The 24943-nt window shown below is 34.0% G+C and overlaps 1 protein-coding gene across 1 annotated transcript in view; it reads right to left on the bottom strand.

The window, feature by feature from the left end:
• LOC139869204 (uncharacterized mitochondrial protein AtMg00810-like) overlaps positions 1-633 on the bottom strand; it is a 38254-nt gene extending 37621 nt beyond the window's left edge. The window contains exon 1 of the mRNA XM_071857524.1: positions 404-633. Within this exon, the coding sequence (XP_071713625.1) occupies positions 404-633 (230 nt within the window). The remainder of the gene's footprint in view (positions 1-403) is intronic.
• Between the last annotated feature and the right edge of the window lie 24310 nt (positions 634-24943).

Raw genomic sequence — 24943 nt, 5'->3', positions numbered from 1 at the left:
AGAGATGTCGCTTCTTTTTGAAACCTCCTGCTCGAAACCCCGAGCCAATTCAAATAACTCGTCAAAAGACTTAGCTATTCCGAGGCTAATCTTACCCTTCAACTCATCGTTCATAGTACGGTAGAAATCTTGCATCAACTTGTGATCATCACCAACATACTCTGGACAAAAACGAGTGTTTGCCAAGAAGGTAGAGTTGAGAGTAACCAAGTCCATTGAACCTTGTCGCAAATTGTGAAACTCGTCCCGGATTCTATCAAGGTCGGAAGGAGTTCGGTATTCTTTCAAAAATTCCTTTTTAAACTCTTCCCACGTCAAGCTCATGCATTGCTCTTCCCCATATAATTGGATTTTATCGTCCCACCACAACTTGGCCTCTTCACGCAACATACTAGAACCGTACCTCGTTTTCTTCTCGAGAGGACATTTCGCGATACGGAAAGCCCCCTCGATGTCGGAGATCCAACATGTAATCTTCACCGGATCCCTCACTCCATTAAACATAGGAGGTTGGGCATCCTTGAAATGTTTATAATGGAAGTCCCACCTTCCATGTCCCCCATTACCATTACCTCCTTCGCCACGAGGATGGATGTTTCTAGCATCGAGTGCCTCTTTGATTGCGGCACTCATTCGTTCATTTATTAAATCGGTTACTTGCCCAACAACCGAATCTTGGAAAACTTTTCGGACGTCCTCAAGAAATTCCGCTTTTTGCTTCTTAAATATGGCCTCAACTTTGGCCGTAAACTCGGCATCCTCGCTCGTACCTCCGTCATTGTTTTCGGGTCCGTTTCTCGTCTTCATACTATAAAACGGAAATAGGATAAACAATGAAACGAAAGGACACAACATAATATTCATATACATCTCACCGCCCCATCTTGCTCAACAATCGTCGTACATAGCTTGTTTAACACGATTTGAACCCGTAACAATGGTAGCTAATCATTGTTACGCGAGCACGTCGCATTAACTCGCTAGTACAACGTCTATCTCGCTTGATGATTGCAAAACACAACACAAAACAATTAGCGCATAGTTAGTTCACCTAAACGTAGGCACTATCCAATCCCCGGTACGATCCGTCTCCTACAAGTCCTGCATAACGCGCATATACAATAAAGTCTAAGTCGAGGCACCTATCTCAAGTCGCCTAAATCCCTTAGACCATGCTCTGATACCACTTGTAACAACCCAACCCCTTATCCAACCGTAAACAACAATTTTTTTTATACAGGGTAGTGCGCGGCGCGCAGCTCCCTGGGGTGCGCGGCGCGCAGCTCCCTGGGGTGCGCGGCGTGCAGATGGCCTGGCAGCCCGCTGTCCGGATTTTCCAATTTTCGATTAATAATCTCCCACTTCCCGCCACTTTTAGACGAAACGCTTTTTACAACACATTATAATATGAAAAACTCACATGATTCAATAATAAAATAAGTTTTACGAAACGGGGCCCACATCGACACGAAATACGAGTTTCATACAAAATGTAAGTTTCGACCACACTAGTTTAAATTCCAAACGACACTAGAGCATGATGTTTGGGGGTTAAACTACCCAAATCTCGGTCAAACTTCAAAAGCTAACGCATTCAAAAAGCGTCCCCTATCAAAACAAAGCGGGATCACTAATCCAAACGAACGCCCTTACCCTTGTCCACGCCGGAGCCTATAAAAAGGTAAACAATGAGAGGGTAAGCAAAACGCTTAGTGAATGCAATAATTATACATATACATATATAACTTACTTACTTGCAATCACTTATACCAAATCCGCATACATACTAGCAATATAATTAGCATACCCTCATAATGTATAACGCTAAACCCTTGATAACATAAGCTAGTATAACAATAGCATATAACACAACAATACAATATGCTACAACACTAAACACAATCATTGATGTTCACAATATCCATTAGTATTCAAATTCCAAGGCTAGCCCTACGAATGGTATCGTCAAAATCGAACTTAATCCCCATTCATCCTAATAAATGTGGTATCATCAACATCGAACTTAAACCCACATATGAGGTATCGTCAACATCGAACTTAAACCCTCATCAAACAAACGTCACTACAATAGTGGTATGGCTTCGTTAAATTGAACTTTAAATCCATACATGAGGTATCGTCAACATCGAACTTAAACCCTCATCAAAACGAACAAACAATATACTCTAGGATATGGTATCGTCAACATCGAACTTCAACCCATACCCCACAAGCAAATAAATCATATACATAGATATATAATTATTCCACTCACCTCAATGCTTTTGGTGAATTAGAAATCAAGCTCCTTCAATGCAACGTACCTAGTACATTATGTATATAATTAATATACGATTCGTTGGACTAAACACCAACAACGCACTCTTGTGCTTTTAATGACTTAAATGCATTAGTTGACCAATTATACTAAAACCGTCCATTTAAGGTCAAGACCCATCATAAATCACTAAAAGCTAGTGATTAAGGTCTAACAACACCGACTAACATAAAATTAGGACATCTCATACTCATCTTGCCCAACTAGGTCAACAATTACCCATTTAATCATTTTAAAGTTAACACACTCATTTCGGGTCATCCACTAACCCAATTAACACACTTTCACATAATATCTAAGTGTGCTAGTAATTTACTAACCAATTAAGGCTCATAAACACCAATTAATACTTTGAAACCCTAGGTTAGTTACTATTGAGTCTTCATGACTCAATCTTACCCAAGAACACCCAAAATCACCAAATATGGGTTTTATGTTCACCATTTACCCAAACCCTAACCCTTATATAAATTAAAGTAAGAAGATCAAAGTTAGGACATACCACTACAACCAAAATGTAGCTAAAGGCTAGATGAACAACTTTAATACTTGAGCTAAGACCCGAAACTAGCTTCTTCTTCCTTTGCTTGAGCTTTCTCTCTCTTAAATAGTTTCTCACTCTAAAATTGAATGGGAGAGATGATAAGGTTGGTGGATGTGAACTAACTGCTCCAACCAGCTTTTTAGTGGCTTTAAATCCGGCCTCAAGTGAAAAGATCAAAATGCCCCACGTTCAATTTAAATTAAAAAGAGAAATTTGTCCACAGTTATAGTGTGCGGCGCGCACACTTACCCTTGTGCGGCACGCACAAGGGCCTGTGCAGCATCTGACCACAGTTTAATTATATACAGCTCCCCACACTATATGCACCCTATTTACACTTCTGTACAATAATTGTTCGGGTCTTACATTATAATTATAATTACTATATTAAAAGTAAATAATAATAAAGTTCGCGTAAAGTTGAGTATTTATATTTTAAATAATAATAATAATTATTAGTAATAATAAATGCCTTTTAATTTTTTTAGAAAATTAAAATTATAATTTAAGAGAGATTAGTATTTCCTTTTATAAAAGATTTCGTATTATTTTTTTAATTAAATTAATATATAATTATGACATCATCATTATTATCAAAATTAAAGAGTAATTAGCTTAATGATGACATCATAATTTTAGAGCTTTATATGACTATATATATAGATATCATCCGTTAACCAATAATACACCAACAACTCTAAAAACACCAAAATTAGCAATACTAAATTACAATGAAGCCGCCATCAGTCGTGGTTTATGAAAAAACATTATGAGAATAAATGTTACTAATATATTTGTCATAAATAATAAATTAATTAGGTAATGTTAATTATGTAACTAGGTATAGATTGGCATATATAATATAATATAATATAATATATATAGATATAGATATAGATATAGATAGCATATATAATAACATAGACTTACTCACATAAGAGCACACGTCATCGCACCCTTTTTTCAGCGTTAAAGGGATTTAACAGTAGGGACACTGGCGCCGACGACTCCCCTCCGGTGTTAAATCAGTGTTAAAGGCCGGTGTAAATTGCAAGCGTCGGATAGGTAACGTCGTGATATTTGTTCTTTTCTTTCTTCTCTTTCTTGAAAATAATATTATTAAAGTATTAATAAAACAATTAAATAATGAATTGGACACTGAAATTTAACATTGAACGATTTATCCTATTTTGACATCAGTGTTCAATGTTAAACTTAACACGATTTAACACTGAGCTCAGTGTAACGACTTCTGTTGCTCTTTAAGGTTAAAATTGTTATTTGTTGTTATTTAGATCACTCATTCATACATAAAAGTACATAAACTAAAAACTTTACTTTTTGTACTTTTTATTGTACTTTTTTTTTCTTTCTAAAAACCGTAACTTTTATATAACACGATACTTTCATCAAAAAAATAAAGACTCGGAACAAGAATACAAACATAGGCACCGAGGCCAAACAACACAAAAACCTCTACAAACACGCACACACAAAACAACGAGAGCTCAAAGAAACTAACAAATTAACTTTTTGTACTTTTTTTTATATATATATCCAGTGTTGTAAAAGTCGGCCGACTTGACCGATGCGTCGGCCGATGCGTCGTTTTTTTGGGTTCTCCGTCCCGTTTTTTCTGAAAACGACTCAAAAGATGGTCAAAGTTAAAAGTTCGGTCAAAGTCTGTCAAAGACGGTCAAAGTTGGTAAAAAAGGTCAAAATCAGTCAAATTTTCGTCAAGATGTGATATGTTTTAAAATTATGGTTTGTTTTTATTTTTTGGGCCTCTTTTTTCTCTGTGTCCTTACTGATTATGTGCTCGGTAACATTAATTGAGTTTGAAGTTTGATTGTATTTAAATTCAAGTTCTTATTTAAGAAATTTATGGTGCAGAATCAACTATTTTATACATATATAAATATATATTTAAGAAATTATTAATAAAGTCAACGTTGGTCAACGACCGATGCATCCCCGACGCGTCCCCGACTCGTCCGACGCGTCCTTTTTAGGTCTCGACCGATGCGTCCCCGACTCGCGACTTTTACAACCTTATATATCTATATAAGGATTACTGGATTAGAAGTAAAATCATATTACATACAGATGGATCTTTATCCTTTTGTTGGATACTAATAGTATAATAGTAGTACTACACTCAAATATTTATTGGAATTTTAATTTAACGCATGTATAAGATATTAATAAAAGGGCAACTAAAATATTGACTGATTTCTAGATACCAACTATTCCCATAGAGAATGAGGTTAAAGTGTTTGAACTTGGTTTTTTGAATCTAATATAAAAAGTTCTATGACTGGATATTCATTCAATTCATTCGATTAATAACAAAATATGTGTGGAATATCAAATGACATTTGACCTATATGAAATGGAGTCTTTTAAACAAGATTTTAGGGTTCGATTCTCACTAGCTAGTGCTAGTGAAGTGTATACACTCATGATTATCATGTGTCTTGCATTGTGAGTGTCACTGAGTTATAATCATGTAAATATTCATATGTGAATGTGTCATGTTAGATAGTTTTCATAATAATAAAAAAAAATGTTAGATAGTTTTCATAATAAAAAGTGCATGGAATGGATAAAGTAATTTATTCTAATGGAAACCCTTGTTTTACGGATAAATAAAAGACTCTTCTTTAATTTCTTTAATAATAATTAAGATATATTTATTTATATCTTAATGCTATGAGTTGTGATATGATACACACTAGTCAAATATATACTCCTATGTGCTTTTGAGAAATAAATAATTTTCAGAATTCAATATAATATATCATTTTTTTCATCTATTTAATTAATTTTCTCAAATAAGAAAAATATTCATATCTAAATAAAATACAATTACTCTAAATATCAAATTAAATAAATAGATAAAACAATATAAATATAAAAAATGGAATTAACAGGAGCAATAGAACTTCACATTTGACGTTAACAAAATATAAAATAAATAATAATTTAAATTAAATAAATAATATAATATAATATAATATAAATATAAAAGTTAATATTATTTAATCATATTCTAAATACAATACAATTACTTAAATATTAAACTTGACAATATTATTATCAACTATTAGCAGGTATACACATAAAAAAAGTAGTAAACAAGATCTGCACCCTAATACATATGATTATATTTGAGCATAAACTACACAATACAAATGTGTATGTAAAATGTACGAAAAATAAATGAATAAACTTTAAATAAAATTAGGTATATAACTTAATTTAAAAAAAAAAACAATCAAATATCTATACGAACTAAATACAAAATATAATATTTAAATAAATTTAAAGTATAACAACTTTTGACATTTGTGATACTTATTGTAACGGACGGGCTCATAAACGTATCATTCTATTTCAAGAAACTTTGCGATAATATTGAATAAGAACAACTGATTGTTGTATTGTAATTGTATTCAATCCTGACGTTTACAATAATAATGTTTTCAATACCTCATACTCATTATCATACATTATATAAAGTGTGTGCAATACTAACGTTATCGTATACAATGCTTTGGATACTAATACTTTCGATACAAAATACAAATTAATGTTATCGGTGATTAAATGGTTTTTTATTATAATTGTATTATACATTGGTGAGTATCAATACTAACGTAATCGTATACTAATTTATAAAAGTGTCGTGCAATGCACGGGCTAATAAAATTAACATTAACACTTATATACTAAAAGTGGTAGCGAATGTCGTCGTTTCAGTTATATCGGATTGTCGTTTTGAGTTTGCGTTCACATTACAAACGGTCCCTCAACTTCGACTATATTTACACAACGGCCCCTCAAGTTTACACTTTTCTAGGAGTAAAAGGTGTAAATACATAATTTTGTTAAAATAAAAGAAACTAATTTCACCCGAATTTATAACGGGCCCTATCTTCTCGCTCGGTGAGAATAAAATTTTTCAAAGACCACCGTTCAACTCGAAAAAACCTTACGAACCCAACGGGACTAACTACACGCGAAACGACTTCTCAAAAAAACGCTAAACACAACGACAACCCGTATCTTCCCGCTCGCCACGAGTTAAATTTTTCCGACGGCAGCGTCAGACTCGAAATAATTTTATGAACAAAACGAAACTAACCACGCGAAACGGACACTTATATACTAAAAGTGGTAGCGAATGTCGTCGTTTCAGTTATATCGGATTGTCGTTTTGAGTTTGCGTTCACATTACAAACGGTCCCTCAACTTCGACTATATTTACACAACGGCCCCTCAAGTTTACATTTTTCCAGGGGTAAAAGGTGTAAACATATAATTTTGTTAAAATAAAAGAAACTAATTTCACCCGAATTTATAACGAGCCCTATCTTCTCGCTCGGTGAGAATAAAATTTTTCAAAGACCACCGTTCAACTCGAAAAAACCTTACGAACCCAACGGGACTAACTACACGCGAAACGACTTCTCAAAAAAAGGCTAAACACAACGACAACCCGTATCTTCCCGCTCGCCACGAGTTAAATTTTTCCGACGGCAGAGTCAGACTCGAAATAATTTTATGAACAAAACGAAACTAACCACGTTCGAAACGGACACTTTTTAAAAAATGCTAAACACAACGACAACCCGTATCTTTCTGTTCGCCGGGAGTTAAATTTTTCCGACAGCCCCGTTACAATCGAATAAAGTTATTGAACAAAACAAAACTAACTAAGTTCGAAACGGATACTTTTTAAAAAACGTTTAAACCAACGACATCTAAAACGGCGCTTAACATATGGGCCGTATTCCCTTCTGTAAATACACAACGCTACGTTAAATATGAATACGCATGCCGAAAGTCCCCGCCGTAACACGCGAGACGGTCCGGACTAGTTAGTAATACAATAAAACGTTAATCACTTCACTTCAGCATGAATGATAAAAATAATTGAAAAGTGATTTGAAGTTTCGCCAAACACGGAAAGTCGCAACTCATGTCCAAAGATGGTCGTAAAGTGATATGAATAGCTATTAATTTTTTTTCCTTTTTTTAGTATTTTTTTCCCAACATTAAGATTACATGAAAATATGAACATTTAAAAAAGATACTTTGTGATGAATGTTATTATTTTGACGGAAAAACACTCGAAGAAATAAACGATAACATGTATCATGAGTAATGTTTTAATTAGAGATTTTTTTCAAGGTTTTTTTTCATCTTGTGTGAAGGTATTTTTTTTAATCAAAATTTAGTCCGATTTAGAGTTTAGGGTTTAGGGTTTAGGCCCTAAATCCAAAAAATAAAACCCTAAACTCTAAACTGTTTGTATTAAAAATTCAATTTAAACCCTAATTTCTAAATCATAAACCCTAATTTCTAAATTGTAATTCTAAACTCTAATTTCTAAACCCTAAGCCCTAATTTCTAATTTCTAAACCCTAATTTCTAAACCCTTAATAAAAACCTTTAATTAAAATATTACATATGATGCATGTTATCATTTATTTATTCGAGCGTTTTTCCGCTAAAATCATAACATTTATCACAAATTGTCTTTTTTAAATGTTCATATTTTCATGTGATCTTAGTGTTGAAATTTCAAAAAAAAAAAACAAAAAAAAAATTACTTAACCCTCAAAAAAGTGCTTCTCTCTTGATTAAAACAATATATATATATATATATATATATATATATGGGACAGATTCACAACTAAGCTTAAAAGAGTAAAAACTAAATAAGCAAATATGACCACAAATGATCATTAATCATATAGTAATGAATGATTAATTAATTATTCATCCACTTTTATTCCATTGTATAGTATATACTCCAAAAAAATATCAACTTTAAAATTATGTATCTATGTAAACAGAACTTACGAGATACCGGATAATCCGATTAAAATACTTATGTGACATTTTTTATTTTTTCCTTTAAAGATAACATGAATATTATATATATGTACGGGGAGGTTGTTGGTACGATTTTTCGTATAGCGGTTGTAAGGTACCAGTACAAGACAATAGCTGCCTAGCGTGGAGCGTATGATGCCGACTGATGTTTGCCCTCGAGAAATAATCTCTGCAGACCCGAAACACGGATAAGGGATCCGTGGGGTGGTCGCAATCAGTGTGGGATCAATCTGTAATTGATCCGTCTAACGTATTGCTGCTAAGCGGCTAATGTGCGTTTAGAGTGAGAAAGAACTGTGTGAGAGAGAAAGTGTACTTCTCTTTGACTGAAGTTCAGATGTGAAATGTGGTGACCCATGGCTCTATTTATAGGCGTAGAATGCCCAAAATTCTCGGGATACACGTGTCAATCGCTGATTAATTCTGTTATGCGAAGTATCCGGAAGGTCGGTGGCGTGTGCTGACGTGACTGCGTGCTGTTCACGCGCTGAGTAAAAGGGCTTAAGCATTGAAGCTGCCTGCAGGGCTTAGGCATGACGCTGGGCGGCCTGCTGTACGCTGAGCGGCAAATAATGAAAACCGCTAAATTTTGTTATCTTTTGTGCTTCTTGATCCATTTTTCTGTATAAAAATGGTGCTTTTATGCGTGTATCCCCTAGGATACACCATTAAGTCCCCCCAGTTTAATGTCTTTATTTTTTTTAAAAAATAAAGTCATTAAACTAAAAATAAAAGATGCATTTTTCCTCAAAGACACAAAACTACTGTAGCCGTCTATGTTTCTGTGTTAACGTCACATTACCAATTATGAATTTGCCCCCAAAATCTTTTTGATTTATTTTTGAAATTTAAATTGTTGCCCAATTAATTTGGTTCGTACACGTGTGTCAATCTCATCCTTTCATCATCCATTTGTTTGACTATAAATAACCCATTCCCTTTCCTTTTTCCTTTTTCGAAAACTAATCATTTGCTATAAAGATAACTGCAATTACTCATTTTGGCGATTTGATTCGTGCAAGGTCAGTTATTGCTCATCTTTCTCTTCTGTTTATATTTCTTTTATTTTGTGCACTACCATGACCGAGTCCAGCAGCACTTCTTCCCAAAGAGACAATCGTGATGTGAGCACTATTCCTTCCAGTATCACCGAGGCTAAAATAGACCAGTTATGCAAAGAGCACGAAACCTTAGATTACTAAACCCTATGATTCCCTCGTCTAGCGATAGGGCTAATAAACCTCCTGAGAAGATGATCACCCGCTATAAGCTTTAATTAGCTGTAGGAAATCTCCGTATTCCCCTTTCTTCTTTTCTTCAAAAGATTCTTGCCTATTATGGAATAGGTCTTAGTCAAATTCATCCAATAGGGTTACAAAAAATTATTTTGTTTGAAATGTACTGTAATGCTATAGAAGAAGTACCAAATGTAAATATTTTCCATGAATTGTTTAGAACTCGATTAGTTAGCAAATGTTGGTATACATTTGACTGCAAGCCAAGTAAGACTTTTACCAGGGTGAAGGAAACTTCTTTAAAAAATTGGAAAGATCCCTACTTTTTTGTTAATGAAAGGGTCATTAATGATGCTTGGGCCAATGTTCAGAAATGGAGGAAGACAGAAATAGGAGTGAGTAAGTCCATTACTTTATCTGAGGATGAGAAGGCGACCGTTGAAGATTGGAAAGCACTGAAGCTTCCTCAATGGTCATATAGTGAGTATGAAGCCATCTTAGTTCTTTGTGGAATGAGTGACAACTGGCGTATTGGATATGTGCCTGTGCTGCGTTGGGAAGGCCATAGTAGGCACTTTTATTGATATACTTTTGTTGGTACGATTTTCCGTATAGCGGTTGTAAGGTACCAGTACAAGACAATAGCTGCCTAGCGTGGAGCGTATGATACCGACTGATGTTTGCCCTCGAGAAATAATCTCTGCAGACCCGGAACATGGATAAGGGATCCGTGGGGTGGCCTCAATTAGTCTGGGGATCAATATGTAATTGATCCGTCTAGCGTATTGCTGCTATATCACACCCTCAGTTAGGGCCTGGGTGAAATGTTACTTAATATCAAATAAACCAACATATTATAATACGAGAACAATGCTATATGATAAAAACAAACTTTATTGAGTACGCAGCGGAAAATGAAATGTCGTTACAAGAATTGAAATTACAAATGTATCAAATGCAAGAATAATAAATGCGATAATTCTTGATCCTAAATCCAAGTAGCATCACATAAGCAGTAGATAAGTAAACTTGATCAATCAGCACCTGAGACAAAACATGCTAAAGTGTCAACCAAAAATGGTTGAGTGAAATCATAGGTTTAACAAATATGTTTGTCCGTTGTTTTAGACCACAAGATTTTTGTTTATAAAGTTGATCTCGCAGATCAAAAAGTTATGCCAGTTCGTGATATTTAGACTAAACGTTTAAAGTTTGCCCCAATGATAAGTTGTTCTGTCCTTGTCGGTTTAATTTCATTATTAAGTAATACAAAGACTTAGTCAAATGTATCGGGGATGTTACTCCCGATAGGTCTACCCCCAATAATTAAGAATGCATTTAACGAGCAATTAAAAATATCACTGTAGGGACTTTGTTGGACATAGCCATGTATAGCATAGTTTAACAGTTGGTACTTGTGTCTAAATTGTAAATATTAAAAGTAGCTTGTGTCTCACCCCCAGTAAGTTAAAATAAATTGCGCAATAGTAAGTGGGGCTATGAATTCACCTTAGTAAGTAGAGAGGGATTGTTATTCCTTAGAATAGAAGAGTTGGATGGATGTGAGCAGAAAGTCAACCTAATGACATTTAAGAGTAGTTAAATGTTTTTGCCCAAGTTTAAGTTTAAGTATGCAAGTGTTTAAGTATAGTTCGTTTTACTAAGTTTCCATCTTTAGTAAGTTTCCATTTTTAGTAAGTTAGTGTTGAACACTAGTGAGTTGTTCTTAATAAGTCTACCACTTATTAAGTGTGTTAGTAACTAAGTGTATGATTACTATAGTCGGGTTTGACATTGTGCTCCATACCCAAACATCTATTCCACCGCCGAGTCACTAGAATGACCAATTGTTACCGGTTGGCCCATGATTTCTTGACCAAAATCTAAGTTTGGCATTCAAAATCCACAAGCGTCCCATAGTGGTACCAAGGATCACCCTAGGCCTTAAGTAGCGTTGACGTTCGAGTAATCCTCACGTTATCGTGAATGACTAATGTAATCGTGGTCAAAAATTTTATAATATATATATTATAATATAAGTAGTATATTATATGTGTTAGTAATAGCGTAAGTGTTAAGTAGTAGTATAAGTGTATAAGTAGTAGTATAAGTAGTATTAGGATTTTAATTAATTAGAGTAGTTAAGTTTTAATAATAAATAAATGATTATGGTTTAAGTAATAAATGTTTAATAGTATTAAAGTAGTATTAGGTTTAGGGTTTAGTAAAGTAATGATTAGGTAATGATTATTAGGGTTTAATAAAATAGGGTTAGGTTAATTAGGGTTTTAAGTATTTAATATATATATGTGTATATGTATCGTGTATATGTATAGAGTTTTTTTTTTATATATATAACCGTATGTATATGTATATATATAAAAATTAATTTTTTTTATATATGTATATATATGTCGCATATGTATATATATTATGTGTATATATTTTGTTTCCTTTTTAAACACTAACAAATCTCTAACAAATCTTTAGGGTTTTTAAGATTTAACAAAACTTCTTTTTTTTTTGTTTTTGTTTTTAAATCGGTATGTATATGCATATACATATGCCGATTGTATATGTATATATGTTTATGTATATTTTGTTACCATTTTTAAACATTAACACAATCTTGGTGAATCATTAGGGTTCTCAAGATCTAAACCTTTTTTTTTATAACTGTATGTACGTATGTATATGTATATTTATATATTTTTTTTACATGAACAATATGAATGTTAAGATCATGCATGAATAGTATTATGAATATAAACATGAATTGAAACAAGAATTTTAAAAGATTTGGATCTAGGATTTTTACCTTGATAATGTATGATGAAGATTAACAAGAAAAGATGATGAAAACTTGAAGATGAAGATCCAAGCACTTGAAAACACAAGAACACTTTGAAGATCACGAAGACCACGATGAACACGATGAAAATCTCTTGAAGATTACTTGAAGATTACTTGAAGATGGTGGTGGTGTGGTGGTGGTTTCTTGGCCGAATTCCAAGAGAGGGAGAGAGGGAGAGATTGATTTTTGAGAGAGGATTATTAGAATGATTTGGTACATGAAAAGCATTAGCCTAGGTCTCTATTTATAGGTGAGGTTAGAAAGATCTAGAATTAGGGTTTAGTTAGGAGTACTTAGGGAACAAGTTAGGGTTTAATGAGGAGGTGATGGTGGCCGATTTTGGGAGGGTAAAAGGGTCATTTTACCCCTTTAATTTTCGGCTAGGGCATCAAAGGGATGGTTTGGAACTTTTTCATTTTAGTCCTTGTACTTTAGATTAGCTTAAATGATTCCAAACTTATTTAAGATTAATTAGTTACATACATTAAGTTTTAGTTTATTACATTTTGTTCATGGAAGTTAATTAGCTTATTATTTCCATCTTTTATTAACTTGTCAATTATTACACAAAGTTAATTAATATGTTTTATAACTTTTAATACTTAACAATTATTGATTAAAGTTTAATTATTAAGTTTTAATTATATTGTTTGGGCATTTAATATTGGAAGAAATATAGAATGGAAAAATGAGGGTCGTTATAGTACCTCCCCGTTATTAGAAACTTCGTCCCGAAGTTTTAGGTAGACTTCTCGGATGCATCAGCGTTTGAGAAGAGATGGGGATATTTTCGTATCATTTGGTCTTTGCGTTCCTCGGTATATTCGGGGCCTCTACGCGAATTCCAACAGACTTTAACGATAGGTATGTTGCTTTTACGCATTTGTTTGACCTATCCTTCCATGATTTCTATAGGTTCTTCAACGAAGTGCATTTGCTCATCAATGCGGATATCATCCAAAGGAATAACAAGTGTATCATCAGCAAGACACCTTTTAAGATTCGAGACATGAAATACATCATGTACTTGGCTAAGTTCAGTTGGTAGTTCTAATCGGTACGCCACGAGACCGACTCTTTGAGTGATCGTGAATGGTCCAACATATCGTGGACTGAGTTTACTTCGTTTACCGAAGCGGACAACGCCTTTCCAAGGGGATACTTTCAACATGACTTTATCTCTAACTTGGAATTCTATATCCTTTCTCTTTTTATCGGCATAGCTCTTTTGTCGATTGCGGGCAGTTTCTAATCGTTGCTTAATCTGAACGATCTTTTCAGTAGTTTCATGAATAATCTCAGGACCAGTTAAATGTTTGTCCTCGAGTTCATCCCAACACAAAGGGGATCTACATTTCTGACCGTTAAAAGCTTCAAAAGGTGCAGCTTTAATGCTAGAGTGATAACTGTTGTTGTAGGAAAATTTAGCTAAAGGCAGATGTCTATCCCAACCTTTACCGAAATCGATTACACAAGCACGTAGCATATCTTCCATGGTTTGAATAGTTCGTTCACTTTGACCATCGGTTTGCGGATGATAGGCTGTACTCATGTCGAGTTGAGTTCCAAGAGCAGATTGTAAAGTTTTCCAGAATCTAGAAACGAATCGACTGTCGCGATCAGAAATGATTGAGATAGGAACTCCATGACGTGAGACAATTTCTTTAATATAAAGTTGTGATAACTTCTCCATCTTGTCAGTTTCCTTGATCGGTAAGAAATGTGCAGATTTAGTAAGACGATCAACTATGACCCAAATAGTATCGTTATCGTTTGAAGTCTTAGGCAACTTAGTAACGAAATTCATAGTAATACATTCCCACTTCCACTGCGGGATATCAGGTTGTGTCAACAGACCAGAAGGCTTTTGATGTTCCGCCTTGACTTTTAAACAAGTGAGACACTTACTAACATACGTAGCAATGTCGGCTGTCATGTTAGGCCACCAGTAGAATTCCTTCACATCGTGATACATCTTACTGGAACCGGGATGAATAGAGTACCTAGTCTTATGTGCTTCATCCAAGACTAGTTCACGGAGATTACCGAAGCGAGGAACCCAAATTCTGTTGCCAAAGTATCGTGTACCATTAGCTTTCACTTGGAGTTGGTTCTCGAAACCGATACGTCCTTCACCTTCGATAAGTGTTGGTTTAATAGCTTCCAATTGAGCTTCATAGATTCGTGATATAAGATTCGATTTGATTTGATTTTCAGGTTTAAAACACGAACACGTTTAACATTGTCTTTTCGATTAAGGGCATCGGCAACCACATTTGCCTTGCCAGGATGATATTTCAGCTCACAGTGATAATCGTTCAATAACTCAAGCCATCGGCTTTGCCTCATATTCAGCTGTTTCTGATCAAAGATTTGTCTATGGTCAGTGTACACCGTAAATTGGGTACCATATAGATAATGTCTCCATATCTTTAATGCAAATACCACGGCACCTAACTCAAGGTCGTGTGTGGTATAGTTCTTCTCATGTTTCTTCAACTGTCTAGATGCATAGACAATAACCTTCTCATGTTGCATTAATACACAACCAAAGCCTTGCTTCGAGGCATCACAGTAAACAACAAAGTCGTCAGTACCTTCAGGTAAAGAGAGAATCGGGGCTGTGGTCAATTTCTCCTTCAGAATCTTGAAAGCAGATTCTTGTTCTTTGGACCACTCAAACTTCTTCCCTTTATGAGTGAACTTCGTAAGGGGTTTAGCAAGGAGAGAAAAATCTTTTATGAATCTTCGATAGTAACCGGCAAGTTCCAAAAATTGACGAATATGCTTCGCAGTCCTTGGTATCTCCCAGTTCTGAATAACAGTAATCTTAGCTGGATCGACATGTATTCCGTTACTATCAACAACATGTCCGAGGTATTGTACGGTTTTGAGCCAAAACTCACACTTTGAAAACTTAGCGTAGAGTTGTTCCTTTCGCAAGAGTTCAAGAATCATGCGCAATTGCTGCTCATGTTCTTTCTCACTCTTTGAATAGATTAAGATGTCGTCAATGAAAACAATGACAAATTTGTCGAGATACGGCTTGCAGACACGATTCATAAGATCCATGAACATGGCAGGAGCATTAGTTAAACCAAAAGGCATAACACAAAATTCATAGTGCCCATAACGAGTACGAAAAGCAGTCTTAGGAATATCGGATTCCTTGACCCTAAGTTGGTGATAACCGGACCTTAAATCAATCTTTGAATAAACACTTGACCCTTGAAGTTGGTCGAATAGATCATCAATACACGGTAATGGATAACGGTTCTTGATAGTAAGCTTGTTGAGTTTGCGGTAATCAATACACATCCTCAGCGTGCCATCTTTCTTTTTAACGAATAGAATAGGAGCTCCCCATGGGGACGATCTTGGACGAATGAAACCTTTATCCAATAGTTCTTGGAGTTGGTTTGCAAGTTCCTTCATTTCAGAAGGTGCTAAACGGTATGGTGCTTTAGCAACAGGAGCAGCACCAGGAGATAAATCAATCTGAAATTCGACTTGTCGAGGAGGTGGAAGACTAAGAAGATCTTCAGGAAATACCTCGGGATAATCTCTAACCACCGGCACATCATCAATAAGCTTTTCCTTCGGTTCCATTATCTTAACATGGGCTAATATCGCGGGATAACCCTTCATAAGGTATTTACGGGTTTTGATGCAAGAAATGATGTTGAGCTTGGAACCACTCTTATCGCCTTGAATGATGAGAGTCTCTCCATTTCCCAACGGAATGTTAACGGTCTTATCGAAGCACAAGATTGCAGCATGTAATGGACGTAACCAATCCATTCCAATTACGACATCAAAACTTCCTAGCTCGACCGGCAAAAGGTCTATCTTAAATTCTTGGTCGGCTAAGATTAGGTTGCAGTTTTTATAGATTTTATCGACTTTCATGATCTTTCCATTGGCTACTTCTACTAATCGTTTAGTTTCTAAGGGTTGAGGCTTTTCAGTGAATAAGGTGCAAAATTCACTAGACACGTAACTCTTATCGGCACCCGTATCGAATAAAATAGTCGCGTAACAGTTATTGACAAGATACGTACCCGTGATGACCTCATCTTATTCTCGGGCTTCAGCAGCAGTAATCACAAATGCACGACCCTTTGCAGCAGTGGTATTGGTTCTAGTAGCGGGAGTATCTTTCTTCTTAGGGCAATTTGGACTAATGTGTTCCTTTTCCCCACAAGTGTAACATGTAGGAGGAGCTTTAGCAGGAAACACAGACTTATCCTTCGGAGGAGTCTTACAAGTCTTAGCTACATGTCCCACTTTCTTACACAAAGAACAAGTAGCAGTGCACCGCCTTGGGTGGTGCTTTTCACAACGAACACAAAAAGGATAGGTACCTTTATAATTCGTCCTTGTACTATCCGCAGGCTTCTTACTAACATTCTAAGTCGAACCTTGAGATGGTTCAAATTTCTTCTTTCCATCACTACTCTTAGTATCAACTTGCTTACTAGCTAAAGCTCTTCTTCTTTTGGCCATCATCAGATTTTGAGCCATGAGAATCACGGCATCAAGAGTAACTTTCTCAGCAGCGATAACATTTCCCTGAACATCCTCAGGGAGACCTTCAATGTACCTTTCAATCCTTCTCGGCTCCGTAGGAAACATTTCGGGACACAAGGTAGAAAGCTCAAGAAAACGATTAGTGTAGCTTTCAATGTCGGTACCCTTAACTTTGAGTTCCCAAAACTCAGCTTCAAGCTTTTGAACGTGACTTCTAGGACAAAACTTGTTAGCCATCATGCTTTTAAGTTCATCCCATGGGGTTGCATTAGCATTATCGATTCCCACGGACTTAGCATGAGCGGTCCACCAAGTCATAGCATTGCCAGCTAATGAACTAGTGGCATATTTAACTCGGTTAGTTGTCCCCGCAATTGCAGACACGGAAGATGGACTCTAGTTTCTCGAACCATCGGACTAATTCCACGGCCTCTTCACTTCCCTTGAAAGTAGGAGGGTTACAGTTCGTAAAGTCCTTGTAAGAACAAGGTTTTGGTTGATTGTTGGCATGATTAGGTTGGACGTTGCCTTGGGCGGCAGCAAGTAACTGTTGAAATTGCTCAGTGGTCAACACAATGTTGTTAACGGTAGGTGCAGCTGGACGAACCATGATGTCACTACATAAGAGTGAACATAAGTTTGATAAGTTGACAAGTTATAAGTTTGAGCAATTACAAGTATGAATAAAATAAAGTATTGATATCACATGATATAAATGGAACACTTTATATTATTAGAACGAGACATTAAATAAGCCTTTATTACACGAGTTGGAAATAGGAAATAGTTTAAGGCATAGACTTTACATAGATGGAAAATAGGAAAAATAACTAGGAAATATTAAGATTAAAGTAGTCTTCATATTTCTTCTTCTCGTCCTTAACCTTCTTCATAAACTCCTCAACTTTCTCGTTCTTCGCCTTTTGTTTCTCATAGAGGTACTCGAGGATATCATAGAGGTTGGTAACACGGCTGTTGACTGCGTTGTTGTCGTACTCCTTTAGAGCAAGCTTCTTATCAACTCGACTTCTCTCCATCTTCATTCGGAAGTCAACATCCTCCTTGATTTAAGCAAGTGATTGCTTTCCCCAGCTGGTGTTGCGTTCTTCCTCATACCTCAGTATCATTAACTCCTTTCTCAACTTAGCATTCTCTTCCACCAGTTTCTTAACTTCTCGGTCTTTCTCGTCCATTCGAACCTCAACTCTTGCCACATGGCGAAGCAAACCTTCCAAGTTCTTTTCGGTAGTCTTTCGCAAGTTCATTATCTCATACTTAGCATCATCATCACAAAAAGGAGATCGGGTTCTTTTCCTAGACGGGCCATCTTCTTTAAAATCAGCAGGGCATTTCCACTTGTCTTCAGTTCTCGGGGTCGGGTAGTATTCGGGAGACTTAGGTAAAGTATCCGGACTATAGTTTGATGAGGAAGGACCACCAAAGCCATAAGGTGGGCTTTGAACTGGTCTTTCAGTGGAAGACTTTTCAGTATCTTTTTCGGTTGGCTTGAAAAGAGTCATCTTGTTCGCTTGATGAAGATTAGACATCCTATCATTAGGAAAGAGACTTTGATTAGCATTTTAAGCCAAGATTATTAAAGCAAAGTTGTTAAGATTATAAGGCAATCCTAAGTGCTTTAAGTCTAAGGCAGGAAAGGTTATAGTTTCCTAGATTGCTAAGGCACTATAGCTAGCAAGTAAGCCACACATAAAGATGCAATCCTGGTTCTCTATAACAGCCTGGTTATGCTCTGATACCAATCTATCACACCCCCAGTTAGGGTCTGGGTGAAATGTGACTTAATATCAAATAAACCAACATACTATAATACGAGAACAATACTATATGATAAAAACAAACTTTATTGAGTACGCAGCGGAAAATGAAATGTCGTTACAAGAATTGAAATTACAAATGTATCAAATGCAAGAATAATAAATGTGATAGTTCTTGATCCTAAATCCAAGTAGCATCACATAAGCAGTAGATAAGTAAACTTGATCAATCAGCACCTGAGACAAAACATGCTAAAGTGTCACTCAAAAATGGTTGAGTGAAATCATAGGTTTAACAAATATGTTTGACCGTTCTTTTAGACCACAAGATTTTTGTTCATAAAGTTGATCTCGCAGATCAAAAAGTTATGCCAGTTCGTGATATTTAGACTAAACGTTTAAAGTTTGCCCCAATGACAAGTTGTTCTGTCCTTGTCGGTTTAATTTCATTATTAAGTAATACAAAGACTTAGTCAAATGTATCGGGGACGTTACTCCCGATAGGCCTACCCCCAATAATTAAGAATGCATTTAACGAGTAATTAAAAATATCACTGTAGGGACTTTGTTGGACATAGCCAGGTATAGCATAGTTTAACAGTTGGTACTTGTGTATAAATTGTAAATAGTAAAAGTAGCATGTGTCTCACCCCAGTAAGTTAAAATAAATTGCGCAATAGTAAGTGGGGCTATGAATTCACCTTAGTAAGTAGAGAGAGATTGTTATTCCTTGGAATATAAGAGTTGGATGGATGTGAGCAGAAAGTCAACCTAATGACATTTAAGAGTAGTTAAATGTTTTTGCCCAAGTTTAAGTTTAAGTATGCAAGTGTTTAAGTATAGTTCGTTTTACTAAGTTTCCATCTTTAGTAAATTTCCATTTTTAGTAAGTTAGTGTTGAACACTAGTGAGTTGTTCTTAATAAGTCTACCACTTATTAAGTGTGTTAGTAACTAAGTGTATGATTACTATAGTCGGGTTTGACATTGTGCACCATACCCAAACATCTATTCCACCGCTGAGTCACCAGAATGATCAATTGTTACCGGTTGGCTCAGGATTTCTTGACCAAAATCTAAGTTTGGCATTTGAAATCCACAAGCGTCCCATAGTGGTACCAAGGATCACCCTAGGCCTTAAGTAGCGTCGACGTTCGAGTAATCCTCACGTTATCGTGAATGACTATTGTAATCGTGGTCAAAATTTTTATATATATATATATATATATATATATATATATTATAATATAAGTAGTATATTATATGTGTTAGTAATAGCGTAAGTGTTAAGTAGTAGTATAAGTGTATAAGTAGTATTAGGGTTTTAATTAATTAGAGTAGTTAAGTTATAATAATAAATAAATGATTAGGGTTTAAGTAATAAATGTTTAATAGTATTAAAGTAGTATTAGGTTTAGGGTTTAGTAAAGTAATGATTATTAGGGTTTAATAAATTAGGGTTAGGTTAATTAAGGTTTTAAGTATTTAATATATATATATATATATATATATATATATATATATATATATATATATATATATATATATATATATATATATATATATATATATATGTGTGTGTGTGTGTGTGTATGTATATATATATATATATGTGTATGCATGTATCGTGTATATGTATATAGTTTTTTTTATATATATAACCGTATGTATATGTATATATATAAAAATATTTTTTTTTATATATGTATATATATGTCACATATGTATATATATTATGTGTATATATTTTGTTTCCTTTTTAAACACTAACAAATCTCTAACAAATCTTTAACAAATCTTTAAGGTTTTTAAGATTTAACAAAACTTCTTTTTAAAAAAAAAAAAAATCGGTATGTATATGTATATACATATGCCGATTGTATATGTATATATGTATATATATAACCGTATGTATATGTATATATATAAAAATATTTTTTATATATGTATATATATGTCGCATATGTATATATATTATGTGTATATATTTTGTTTCCTTTTTAAACACTAACAAATCATTAACAAATCTTTAGGGTTTTTTATATTTAACAAAACTTCTTTTTTTTTTAAAAAAAAAATCGGTATGTATATGTATATACATATGTCGATTGTATATGTATATATGTATATGTATGTTTTGTTACCATTTTTAAACATTAACACAATCTTGGTGAATCATTAGGGTTCTCAAGATCTAAACCTTTTTTTTTTATAACCTTATGTATGTATGTATATGTATATTTATATTTTTTTTACATGAACAATATGAATGTTAAGATCATGCATGAATATTATTATGAATATAAACATGAATTGAAACAAGAATTTTAAAAGATTTGGATCTAGGGTTTTTACCTTGATAATGTATGATGAAGGTTAACAAGAAAAGATGATGAAAACTTGAAGATGAAGATCCAAGCACTTGAAAACTCAAGAACACTTGAAGATCACGAAGACCACGATGAACACGATGAAAATCTCTTGAAGATTACTTGAAGATGGTGGTGGTGTGGTGGTGGTTTCTTGGCCGAATTCCAAGAGAGGGAGAGAGGGAGAGATTGATTTTTGAGAGAGGATTATTAGAATGATTTGGTACATGAAAAGCATTAGCCTAGGTCTCTATTTACAGGTGAGGTTAGAAAGATCTAGAATTAGGGTTTAGTTAGGAGTACTGATATTGCTTTAAACATACATATATTCCGACGCAATATCATTTATATTTCATCAGCTTTTACCGAAACGAAGACATTCAAATGTATAATTCACGAGAAAAACGACAAAAGTAAACACGAGCTTGAAGTTTGATAAAACAACGATAAAACGACGGATTCAAACCAAATATGTATCAAGATAATGTTTACCCGAATGCAAGTTCAAGATGATCGAAGAGAAGAGTTCAAATAAAAAGTTCCAAGTCGATATACGTAAACACGGGATCAACAGAGAGCAAAACATAAAATAAAAATTAGAAAACTGTCGATTAGACTTACACGAAATGTGTGAAGGTCTACGCGAAACGCGTAGTATTTAAGCCGTACGCGTATCTTGTGGGCATCTACATGAAACGCGTAATATCCTGTCCAGATCCAGATTCAAATACAAATGGGACGGCTGCTTTTGTGTTTTAATATACCTTCTTTTTCAGTGGTACAGCAAGAAAGCCAATTAACACTCATTTCACCTACTACTTGAATCTCAAACTCTTATAATACGGAGTACTGATACAGTGAAAAGATATACAGAGAGGAGTCAGTATACAGGCAGATACAGTGAGAGAGGAGTAGTACACAGTTCAAAGAAAAAAAAAATCCATATACAATATCACAATTATTTTCAGTTACTGTATTTTATTTTCAGTTTCAAAATTCAATATTTAGGATAGTTTTTATTTCAAGGGTGTATTGTTCGCGATTAAGGGTATTATTGTACGCGCTAAAGGGGTATTATTATTGTAATTTTCTACCGTTTAAAGTAAATGAGAGTGAAGATTTTCGTAAGTATATTCTATTAAAATTATCGTTATCAATTTTTATCGTTATTATTATGTTTGTATATTTATATTTTCATATTTATCTTAGTATAATGAGTAGCTAATCTTCCTAGTGTTTGCTTAGATGTAGAACCCCTAGTGAAATGGATTGTTATCACTTGTAAAAATTAAAATGTAACTTTAGTATTCTTAACATTGAGCCTAATTAAAAGAACCATTATTATGTATTTGGATATTTAACCCCTGTCACTTAATTTGTAAGATTAAAATAACGAAAGTTATTTTTATTTATATAAATTAAGCTTCAACATTAAAAGTGATCTAGACGAACTTATGACTAATTTACTAACACTAAATTAAAAGTAAGGTTCGGTGGTTTGGATAATATCACGAGTCATATAATAATGAAATTGTAAAAAGGGAAACCGTTATGATTTGGGTTTTGGCGAAGGTCAAAACTGGGTTGGGTCTCAATTTAAATACTTAAGGATTAGTAACTATCTAAATATAATCCAATGAAAATTAGATTTAATTTAGTTAGTCGAAACTTATTATTTTTTCGAAAGGAAAATATAAGTTTTATACTAAACATTTTAATACGAGCTTAAACTTAAAACAATCCATGGATCTAGAGGTGACACATTTAAGTAAATACTTCCTATTTATATATTGCTAATTATTATTATTTTTATTTATGTATAATTATTCAGCAATTTACACAACATTTTAATTCAGCTTAAACATCACTGTTTTGTCACATCGATCAAATCATACGTGGATCGCGTACAACTCCACACGATACGCGTATATTTTAAATCATACGCGGAACGCGTACACTATTACGCGAAACGCGTAAGTATAAATACGAATACTGTAGCGAATTAGGTTAAAATTTAGGGTTTTAAATATTTTATTATTATATTTAAGTTTTTAATTTATAATTAGTATTAATTATTATAATTTTCTTTTATACATGTTTTAATCTCACTAATTAGTATTAATTATTATAATTTATAGTTAGTAATTAGTTTATACTTAGTTAATTATTATAATTCCTATTAAATTATATTAATTTAGTTAAAACATGTTATTTAGTCAATTTAAATAAATTTATAATATAATTGCTCAAAACAAAATTCTAATCAATTAGTTTTATTAAAAGTTATTATTCTATTAACTATCATTTAGTAATAAACTTATTAGAATAACTTCAATTAATTCACTTTTAAGTTAATAATTATAAATAATGTATTCGTATAAATTAATAAGTAGTAGTTAAATTAAATTAGGATTAAGTTATATTTTATTATTATGTAGTATTATCAATTCCTAATCCAAAAGCCCCTTAAAATAAGTTTAACTTCAAAGACTATTAAAAACCATTGAACACTGTCTCCCTGTAGAACGAACCGGATTTACCAACAAACTAAACTACACGGATAGGACCAGTTGCCTATATATGTTTGAAACCAACCTAAAATCGTTAAAACACCATATAAACAATAAAACAATTCATGTAACAAAACAACTCAAATCCGTTCATAAATAAAGGTTACGATCGAACGCATCAACTTTTTGGCGCCGCTGCCGGGGAGCAGTTTTTGTTCATAAAAATTTTAATAGACTTTAGGTTATTCGATCCTTTTATAGGAATTCATTCCTAGAAAAGTTTTTAGTGTTATGATAGAAATTAATGCATAAATTTACGTTCCTCCAACACTGAATTAACTCCTCCATATCCTGAACTCGAAAGAGAATTTCACGAACGTTTAAGAGCTCAAGAAGTAGAATCTATCGCTGAAGATTTAGAATCACTTTCATTGGATTCTAACTCTGAACAAGATTTTCAACAAATCATTGAACCAGTTATGGCTGTTACAAATCAAACGATGGAAGCATTAATGAAGGCGACAAGAACAGGTCAAGGCCACGCAATCATCCAACCTACGATGACTGACGGCTTTGAAATAAAAGGTCAATTCCTTCACATGGTGACTAATACAAGCCAATTTGGTGGAGCTCCAAATGAGGATGCTAACGAGCATCTTCGTAAGTTTGTAAGCATTTGCAAACTATTCAAAATTAAGGATGTCTCCGATGAAGTCGCATGTTTGAAAATCTTTCCATGGTCCTTAAAGGACGATGCAAGAGATTGGCTAGACTCATTACCAGAAGGTTATATCGAAAACTAAAATGACATGATGGACAAATTTTTGTCAGAATTCTTCCCTGCTTCAAAAGCAGCAAAATTGCAAAGTGATATAAATCACTTCA

This window comes from Rutidosis leptorrhynchoides, chromosome 9 (assembly GCF_046630445.1).
Source record: "Rutidosis leptorrhynchoides isolate AG116_Rl617_1_P2 chromosome 9, CSIRO_AGI_Rlap_v1, whole genome shotgun sequence".
NCBI lineage: Eukaryota > Viridiplantae > Streptophyta > Magnoliopsida > Asterales > Asteraceae > Rutidosis > Rutidosis leptorrhynchoides.
The sequence above is the reverse complement of the archived record's forward strand: the minus strand, read 5'-3'. Positions and strand labels throughout refer to the sequence as shown.